This window comes from Nannospalax galili, unplaced genomic scaffold, assembly GCF_000622305.1.
Source record: "Nannospalax galili isolate Female #2095 unplaced genomic scaffold, S.galili_v1.0 scaffold1923, whole genome shotgun sequence".
NCBI lineage: Eukaryota > Metazoa > Chordata > Mammalia > Rodentia > Spalacidae > Nannospalax > Nannospalax galili.
In genome coordinates this window covers 29,545-39,841 of record NW_008349084.1, presented here as the reverse complement: position 1 = coordinate 39,841, position 10,297 = coordinate 29,545, and the positions used below count along the sequence as shown (strand labels likewise).

Below are 10,297 nucleotides of genomic sequence, written 5' to 3'. Positions count from 1 at the left end.
TGACACGGGTGCACTTACCTACATGCAGGCAATATATGCATACACATAAAAAATAAAAATAATAAATAAAATATTTTAAAAAATAAATAAATTAAAAAACATGTGAGTGTGACACTGGAAGTTTGATTTACGGATCACTAAGGGTCAGGTCCTTAAAAAGATATCCTTGGTACCCCCAGCATTTGAGATTCCAAGGCAGGAAAATTTTGAGTTCCAGGTCAGCTTGGGCTACACAACAAGCTGTAGAAGAAAAAACAGATAAAATAACAAATAAAAATCACTTTAATTTAAAATGTAATTTGTTGCCTGGTCTGGTGGTGCATGACTATAAATCCAAGCACTTGGGAGGTGAAGTTCAAAGGATCAGGAAATCAAGGAAATCCTTAGCTACATGGTGATTTCAAGGCTGGCATGGGCTACATGAGACCCTAGCTCAAAATAACACAAGAAGGAAATGAGGAGCTCGAGGACAAGACACAGCCCAGTCCAACAGAATCCCTGGAGAAGGAACCAGGGCAAGTGGGACAACAGCTGTCAGAAGAGGTTGGTGACAGCCGAAAATCTTTAGTTTCAACAGCAAACTAAAATAGGAATTTTACAAAGTAGAACAGGAAAAAGTCAAAAGTCCCTATTAGAGGGACTGGTGGTGTTGTGGGGACTGATGGAGCCATGGCTTAAGACACAGAACCTCAGAAAATTGTACTCTCAATAACAGACATGCCACAGAGCAGAAAAGAGGGAGAAACAAGTTGTAGGGCCCTGGCAGAGGGAGGAGAGGCACTGTAAAACCCTCTACTCTCGGCATTTGATGGGAGCAGCAGCAACATGACATTTGTAAAAATATTCCTGCTGAGTCAGTGGCATGGCTAATGCAGACACTGTCAACTGCACACTTGGGGAACTCAGATCAAGTGTCCTGGGATTGCACCGAAACCTGACCAGAAGACTATCTCTAGATTACAGGAAAGAGACTGTGAACCTAAAGCATGCTGTACTCAGTGTGGCGCAAACCTGGCCGCGGCCTAAGTCTGCGGGAAAACACACACACCAAGTTCCAAGCATATGCACTAGACATCAGGGAATGGGAGGTTTAATAACTCAAAAACTCCATGGAAACTCTAGGAAAATGAAGCAGCATCACTCTAATACCAAAGCCAAGTAAAGATACAACCAAAAAAGAAAACTATAGACCCACATCCTCAGTGAACATGGATGCAAAAATTCTCAACAAGATACTTGCAAACCACATACAGGAACACATTAAAAAGATCATCCACCATGATCAATTGGTCTCATTTCAGAGATGCAGGGATGGTTCAACCTACAAGTCAATAACTGTAATACATCACACAAATTTACTTGAGGATCTAAATCACACAATCATATCAACAGATGCAATAAAAAGTTTTTGACAAAAATCTCATATTCATCCATGAGAAAAGCGCAGACTTTAAGAATGGAAGGAACATAATTCAACATAATAAAGGCTACATATGACAAAACTATAGCCATTATACAAAGTGGGAAACACTGCAAGCACTTCCACTAAAATCCAGAAGAACTGGATTTCCATGGGTGCCCTCATTCTCTACTCTTATTCAACAAGCTTGAAGTCTTAGCTAAAGTAGTAAGACAAGAGAAGGTGATAAAAGGCAAACAAACGGGAAAGGAAGAAGTCAAAGCATTGTCAGCAGATGATATAATCCAGACTCTAGAGACTCCGTAGGGAAACTCTTATATCTGATAAGCACTTTCAGAAAAGTGGCAAGATACATAATTAACATTAAATACAAATAGACTTCCTGCACACAAGTAACAAACATGTTGAAAAAGGAATCAAGGGGAAAAACATTCATAACCGCCTCAAAAAAACAAAAAATAACTTGAAATAAACCTAATCATGGAAGAATAAGACATTTATAATAAAGGCTTTAAGGCACTGAAAAAGATATTGAAGAGACATCAGAAGAGAGAAAGACTTCCTATGCTCATGGGTTGGTAGGATAAAGACGTGAAAATAGCCGTCCTACCCAAAGTAATCCTGACTCAATGCAATCCTCATCAACAGTCTATTGCTAGTCTTCACACAAACACATACACATACAACAACAACAACAACAAACAAACAAACCCTAAAATCAACTTGGAAGCACAAAAGACCCCAGAGATCTAGAGCAATCCTGAGGGATGAAGAAGTAATGCTGGAGCTATCACCACCTGATTTTAAGTTACACCCCAGAGTTGTGGTAACCAAAACATCATGGTGCTGGCATGAAAACAGACATGTAGATCAATGCAGTAAAATAGAGGATCGAGATATAAACCCCAACAGCGACAGTCATCTGATTAAAATCTTTTTCATTTATATATCTTTATTTTATGTAGATGAGTGTTTTGCCTTCATGTAAGTACCTGTGTCAGGCAGTGTCCACAGAGGCAGGAAGAGGGTGTCAGATACCTTGGAACTAGACTTACTGAAGGTTGTTAGCTACGAAGCAGGTGCACGGTAACAAACCCAGGTCCTCTGCAAGACCTAAAGCCATCTCTCTATGCATCAGTTACCTGATTCTAGAAAAAGATGCTGAAAAGATACAGTGGAGCAAAAACTGCCTCTTCAAGAAATAATGCTAGGAAAACTGGATATTCACATGTAAAAGAATGAAATTAGATCCTTCCTCACCCTGCGTGAAAATCAACTCCACGTGGACCAGTGACCTCTAAAACTCCAAATCCAGTAGAGGATAAAGTAGGGAAAACACTTCAGTGTAAAGGCACAGGCGAGGACTTCTGAAAATGAGCTCAATCATTCAGGAAATAAGGCACCACTGACAGATGGGATCTGAGGAATGAAGCATTTCTGTACAGCAAAAGAAACAATCAACTAAAGAGACAGCCTACAAAATGAATGAAATCTTTCTTAGGTATATATTTACCAGAGGAATAATAGGTAAAATACACAAAGAATTAAAAATAGTAACAAATCAAGGAAGTCAGGCAATAAATGGGCTAATGAAACATGCAGTTTTCAAGAGATGAAATACAAACGGCCAGTAATCATACGAAAGAAGTTCAGCCTCACTAGCTATCAGAGAAATGCAAATCTAAAGTTAACTGAGAGTAATTCTCATCCCGGCCATTAGTAATAAGAGTCACTAAGAAAACAAGTATCAGCCAAAGCTGGCAAGAGTGAAAACATAAATTAGTTCGGCCACTATGGAGGGCCCTCTAAAAGCTAAATATATATACTGTGATATATGTACGCATACATATATATGCATATGTTTTTTCATCCAAAATGAAGACGCGTCATTTTCAGAAAAATGGGTGCAACTGGAGATAATCTGACTAAGCAAATTGAATCAGACTCAGAAAGGCAAATATCATATGTTTTCTCTCATTTGTGGTCCCCAGACTTTATATAGGTTCACAAACCCAAGACGGTACCTATGATATCACAGTACAAGTAACACTGGTAGGAAAAAAAAGGAAACTAAGCTGAAGGGTGGGAAGGAGGATGGTTATGTGTGTGGGAAAGGCTGAAATGTCTTACATACCTGTATGAAAATGTCCTGATGTACAATAACTATGCACAATGGGAAAACACATTTTCTTGAAAACTGTTATGAGACTGCCAGTCTCTGAGTCAGCTACTGGAATACAGTATGTCTAATGTTCATCTGTGTAGTATACAAACTGACTGACCTGGGAAGCTCTGACTTGAGAATGTTTCCTCCAGCATCCACGGCTCCTCTCCTTGCTCCAGCTTGAAGATCACTTCTGGCTTGGTCACACAATACCCTGTTAACAGAAATAATTAAAGACATGGGCTGGCAACATAGGTATCATGGCCTCTAACACATGAGGCCACTGAACACCTCCATAGAGAAGTGAACAAAAGTATCTTCTGGGCTGGGGAGATGGCTCAGTGGGTAGAAGCACTTGTTACACAAGTGTGAGGACCTGAGTTTCCATGTTCAGAAGCTGTAGGTGTGTGGCCTAAGTGTCTGGAATGCGAGCATCAATATGGGGGATGGGAGGCAGAGACAGGAGAATCCCTATACGCTTGCAGGCCAGCCTGGTGCACACAGGAGAGAAACAAAGAGATGCTGTCACAAACTGGGTGGAAAAGCCAGGACCAACACCCAAGGTCGTCCTCTGACTTCCATGCGCATCATGAATGTGCCATTCATCCCCCCAACCCCCACACACCGTATCTTCTGATACCCAACATTGATAAAAAATTTTCCAAATCTTATTATTATATTACGAAAAGTGCCCAGATGCCTCATAATTAAAGGGATAAACAACTGTTGGTTGGCATCACACAGTAAATAGCCTTACCCACTGAGACAAGGTGACTGTAGTTCTCCAGCATCACCTCCATGTACAGGGACCATTGGCCAGGGTCCAGATACTGCCACTCCTCCTGGGTGAAGCCCACAGTCACATCTGCAAAGGATACTACTCCCTGGGATTTTGGTTCCATCTGAAACAATTATAATTTGTTGTTATGGAAAAAGGTGTATGGGATGATTGCCTATTTTGATTACTGCTTACAGTTTACCAAGCTGGTTTAGAACATTTGCTTTATACTTCAGGGGAGGAAGGAAAATAATAACAGCAATATATTCCCATTGTACTCAGGTAAAAATTATTTTTAGCCAAATTTAACTAGGATTTAAATTTCTATGAGAATTAATGAAAGATTAAAAAGATCAAGATCAAAATAAAAATGAAACCCATTAGAAATAGTTAAATGTGTAGAAATGTGTAAAAACAGCACACACTTTCCGCACCATTGTTGATCAGAAGAGAAAATACCTCTGCAAGTATTTGGACAGCATGTGTAATAGAACAGAGGTGGGAACTTAAATTTTCTCAGAAATGGTCAGATGCTAATCAATCAGTCATGACACTATAGCATAGATAACATTCACTGAGATTTAATTATACAGTAATTTTTGGCTGGAAGCGCTTTTCCCCTCGTGTTCCTGGTACCCAGCCTCACTTGCTCCCACATATGTAGGAATGCATAAAAAACGAGAAGCTGAGATCCTGAGGCTGAGTTACCTCACTTAGTGTTATACTTTCTAATTCCTTCCATTTTCCTAAAAAGGATTAGTGCTTGGATTATTCACATGAAGTAATGCTTAGAAATGTCCACCGTACATGTACAGACTAAAGGGGCTTTAATATTAACTCATCTTCAACCACAAAAAAGACCAAGATAGTCAATAATCAAAGATAACAGAAGAGCAATAATAACGAAACTTATACACAATGAAGGTCAAAGAAATGAAAACTGGGTTCCTTGAAAGACCACTACTATGTATATATGATTCAATTAATGTTAAAAAGAAATGCAAATGTGTGGCAGCACACAGGTCTGTGATGCGATCATTTGGGAGGCTGAAGCAAGAGACTTATGAGAAAAAGGCCAGCATGGGTTACACAGAGACCTAAGAACACAGGATGGCCAAAACAATACTGATCAATAAAGAATGGCTGGAGGTATCGCCATCTGTGTTTTAAAGTTACATTGCAAAGCTATAGCAATAAAAACAGCATGGTACCAGCATAAAAACAGTCACAGTAATTAATGGAATAGAATTGAGGACATGGATATAAGTCCACACATCTACAGTCACCTGATTTTTTTTGATAATGAGGCCATAAATGCACATTGGAGAAATGGCAGTATCAACAAATAGTGCTGGTCAAACTTGACAGCCACAGGTGGGAGAATGAAACTAGATACTTAACTCTCACCCAGCACAAAACTGCGTGGATCAAGGACCTCAACATACAACCTGATACCCTGAGTCTGACGGAGGGGAAAGTAGGGAATATTTTGAACTTTTTTGGCAAAGAAAAGGACTTTCTGAAGAGGACCCCAATCACTAAGGCATTAAGAACAAGAGCTGATAAATGGGACCACATGAAACTAAAAATCTTCTGCATAGCAAAAGACACCATTGCTTGAGTGAAAAAGCAGCCTATAGAACAGGAAAAAAAAAATCTTTATAAGCCATACATCTGATAGAGGGTTAGTATCTAGATTATGGAAAGAACCAAAGAAACTAAACATCAAGAAAACAACCCAATTTAAAAATGGGGCATTTATTTTGAGATGTGATCATACTTTATAGCTCTGGCTGGCCTTGAACTCCCTATCTTCTGTCTTAACTTCCTGAGTATTAAAATTATGGGTGGATACCACCATGCTGGGCTACTGTGGTAGGAATCCTCCAGAACAAAGAAGGAATACAGCGTGGTCTGTGACTGAGTACACATTCACAGTTCTGCTGTCATGACCTTGTAGCACAGAGCACCCAATCAAGATCTGTGCTACCAAATATGGAAGACAAAGAAACTGAACTATAAAGGGAAACTAACAGAGGGGTTAAAACCTGGGTCTTTATTCCAGGTATTCTCCGTACAAAACCACAGAGCCAGGTGCTAGCACAATATGCTGCTTCCTGGAGAAGAGAAATGCCTTGGTGTCTCATCTCTGCATACAGCACCTGTAACACTGCTTTACATATTTTTAAAGTACGCACAATAATACACAGGATTGTTCGACTAGCTACTTATGTTTTTTAAAAAAATATTTTATTTTTATTTTATGCACATGCATGTATTGCCTGCATATAGGTAAGTGCACCCTTACTGTGTAATGCTCATGGAGGACAGAAGAGGCTGTCGGATCCCCTGGAACTGGAGTTACAGACAGTTGTTAGCTGCCATGTGGGTGCTGGGATTCGAACCCAAGTCTTCTGCAAGAATAGCCTTACGCTTTTAATGTAAATGTACAGGTAAACCAAGACAACTAGACAAAGGATGGAAACTTGGAACTGAACTATGAGATAAGAGGCGGATGCCAAGACAGAGCCAATATGGTTAACAACGTCCAAGTTGAAGGAATTCAACTACAATTTAGTCATTGGGGCATTACTTAAATAGATTCCAAACAAGGGAAGGTATGAAACTTGACTAAGAAGCTTAAAACTATTTACCAGACAAGTTAGCTTTTTACTGTGGGCTGTGCAACACGTACACGTGCCCTGACTAAGATGAAATGGTCATGGAGAGTTCTGTTACAGCACGCCAGCCGCAACTTCTCTAAAAACACCAATACCTGGACACCTGTTGAACCTCGTATTGAATCTGTGGGAATGGCTTTCATACATGGACATAGTCTGGACTAATGACTCTTAATTAACCCCAGCAAAACCATGTGCTCTTGTGTCTTGTAACCTTGTCACCTGATCTCCTTTCTTAGGTAACCCTCAATTTGGTATTCTACCCAAAAAATAAGGAATGAAAGCTGGGTGTGGTGGGCCACACCTTTAATCCCAGCATTTGGGAAGCAGAGGCAGGCGAATATCTGAGAGTTCAAGGCCAGCCTGGTCTACATGGCTACATGGAGACCTGTCTCAAAAATACAAAAATAAATAAGGAATGAATGAATGAGGGTATACTTGAGAATTAGTATATCAAAGCGCTGAAAGGCTGTGCCCCATCTCTACTGGAGACTGGAGATTGGGAAGGAAGATTGACCTTGGATGAATGAGATATTGTAGAACTAGATATGAAAAGGCTGGATGGTCTGTAAGATTAGGGTGGAGCCAAGCTTGTAAGTCCCCAATTGAAGCCGGAGAAAGCATTTTGAACAAAATTTTGGGTTGGGCCATAGTCTGGACACAGTTCCAACAAAACAGTTTCAACAGCACTGTTCCGGAGACAGACGGTTCTAAGAGCTATCCAGAGAAATAAGTGTCTTCCAAGTTTGGGCCTACTCTTAAAAACTAAAAGAATTAGGTTATTTGTTCAGGTAATTAAAATGTCGACATAGTAACTAGAACAGAACATTTTTGCTCCCATTGAGAAACAGTTTTAAGGCAATGAGCTACATTTATTTCAGGGGTACCAGTGGAAGGTTATTCATTGTATGATTTGATCAAGGTGTCTTACAGAAAGTCTTTGGCTGAGCAAGAATCAAGGTCCATATCCAAAACACGGTGCCATGTTTATTGAAAACATCAGGTGCTTGTTTTCAGCTCATGCCAATGACTAAGGAAACAGCATCTGTATATATCAAAGTGTAGGCCTGGCCCGGCTACTGAGCTGCTGCTTCATATTTTCTGTGAAGTTTGATATTTATCTATGACTAACCTCATATTTTAATGTACCAATTCTCACAAAATCCACTGTAACAGAAAGTGGGAGATTTTGAATAAAGGAATAACTTGCTTTGTTTGTTTTGTGCTGTTCTTGAAACAATGTTCAAAACTCTGAAGATACAGCTGGGTTAGAAGAAAATCGAAGTCATGAAAGATCTTGGTCCCTAGCAGCCCAATTTTTCTACCTTAAAAAGCTACAGATGTCCACTAGATAAATGTTCAGTGGGAAGATGATAATGTTGCTTGACACTCCAGAAAAATCAGGAAGAAACATTCTGGAAGATTTCCCAATGATACTCTAACACAATCATGTAGCTCTTGAGCAAAAAGTTTTCCCCTGGGTAAATTGTAAACACATTCTCGGGATTTTAACAACTGGAACCGCTCTACTTTTTACAAAATCTATAAAGCAACATTGGTTAACAAATTAACAATACATCTAGTGAAGGAACATAAAAATTCACAAAAATTGTTATTTAAAGCTCTTACCTAGCATGCTGGATGCCCTGGGGTCAATTCCCAGGATCACCAAGAAGTAAGAAATAGTCTGTGCTAAACTGTCAATTTCCCTATTATTACTTACCCTTGGGTTAGTGACTGAAGTGAAAGCCATAAAAAGCAGTTCTTCAAGGAAAAAGAATCCGTTTAAATTTGTTTTAACTTTACTCTCAAAAAGATGCTTTACAAGAAATGCTTTCAATTAACAGTCAAAGTGGGGTAGCAGCCTGGGAGTCAGGTATTCTGAATCTTGGTCTTCACCTACAAACTGCGATCATGGAAAAGTCACTAGGCTTCAGAAACAGATTTTTTTTTTTCTTCTGCCAAATGAAAGTTGACAGTTCCTGAAGATCCTGAACGCTGCAGGGAGACAGGCAGCCGGACAGCACGCATCAGGATGCAGTGGGAAACATGCCTGGAGGGCCCTCCGGGCTCTGGGAAGATCTAAAGGAGAGCCCGGGGGACGGTCTGCAGGGCGGATGGTCTGAAGTAGGTGTGGCTGGCAAGCCCGCTGCACCCCCGAGCCTGGGCATCCCGGGCACAGGCAGCTCCACCTCCCGGCAGCGCCGGACCACCCGGGAGCGCCTCACAGGCTCTCACGTGCGTCCACGTCCTCCAGACAGGGCTGCAGATCCCCGGGTGCGGACACCACCTTCCAGCAGTCGCCACCCAGTCCGACGGGTCCTCCCCACCGCCGCCCCCAGCAGCGCGGGATTCCCTCCGCCCTCACCCGGCGCCGCGGAACCTCCGCTTCCCAGTCCTGCGGCGCCGACCCCAGAAGAGCGGAGGACTGCAATTCACGTCCCACCGGAGGGAAACGGAAGTCAGGCTGCAGGAGACATGCGCAGAATCCGCGGCTGGGTTGGTGGCCTCCGCCAGAAACCCGAAACTACCTTTCCCGTGAGGCCTGGCGACCGGTATTTTAGGATGAAAGAAGGGGGCTTTCAGCCTGGGTGTCTAAGGAAGGTGTTGTTAGCTGGGTGAACGCGCATACCTGGTTCCTCCCGCAGCACCCCCCGAGTGGTAGCGTGCAGAAGATTTTGTGCACTTGACCAAGGTGGAATTTAGAGGCAGAACTGTTACGGGAAGGAAAGCTGCATGTAAATTTCATTTCTAAACACTTAGAGGAGAGGCTAAGGAGATGGCTCCCTAGGTAAAGTACTTGCAATACTAATCTCATTGTTGGGAGGCAGAGGCAGGAGGAAGTCAGAGGCTCACTGGCCAGCCAGTCCAATGGTCAGATTAGGTGAGAGACCTTGTCTCAAGAAATAATGTTGAAAGCAATGGAGGAAATTTCCGAGGGCCTCCCCACTGTTGTGAGCACTGCACAGGCACATACATGCACATGCACACATTACACTATATATAAATACACAGGAGGAAAATAGATACTTGAATAGATACTTATATAGATCTCATCCATACAATGCAAGATTGGGGGGGGGTGAATTCAAGTCCTCAGACATTCTGTGAAAATGCTCCATTACTGAGCTGCATGCCCTACTGTATTTGTTTATTATTATCATCATTATTAGGTTCGATAGTATTTACAAAAAAACTGCCCCATACAGAAGTATGCAAAGGATGAAAAAAACTTAACCCAAAATTCACATTTC

At 41.4% G+C, this 10,297-nt stretch overlaps 2 protein-coding genes across 2 annotated transcripts in view; both read right to left on the bottom strand.

The window, feature by feature from the left end:
• Positions 1-4,362, bottom strand: part of LOC115066749 (zinc finger protein 33B-like) — a 38,477-nt gene extending 34,115 nt beyond the window's left edge. The window contains exons 1-2 of the mRNA XM_029570088.1: positions 4,342-4,362; positions 3,703-3,798 (exon numbers count right to left, since the gene is read on the bottom strand). The gene's annotated coding sequence lies outside the window, so the exon portion shown is untranslated. The remainder of the gene's footprint in view (positions 1-3,702; positions 3,799-4,341) is intronic.
• The window catches only part of LOC103744643 (zinc finger protein 33B), a 13,991-nt gene extending 5,086 nt beyond the window's left edge, over positions 1-8,905 (bottom strand). Inside the window, exons 1-3 of the mRNA XM_017801459.2 lie at positions 8,767-8,905; positions 4,342-4,486; positions 3,703-3,798 (exon numbers count right to left, since the gene is read on the bottom strand). Of these exons, the coding sequence (XP_017656948.1) occupies positions 3,703-3,798; positions 4,342-4,486; positions 8,767-8,796 (271 nt within the window). The 5' untranslated portion in view covers positions 8,797-8,905. The remainder of the gene's footprint in view (positions 1-3,702; positions 3,799-4,341; positions 4,487-8,766) is intronic.
• Between the last annotated feature and the right edge of the window lie 1,392 nt (positions 8,906-10,297).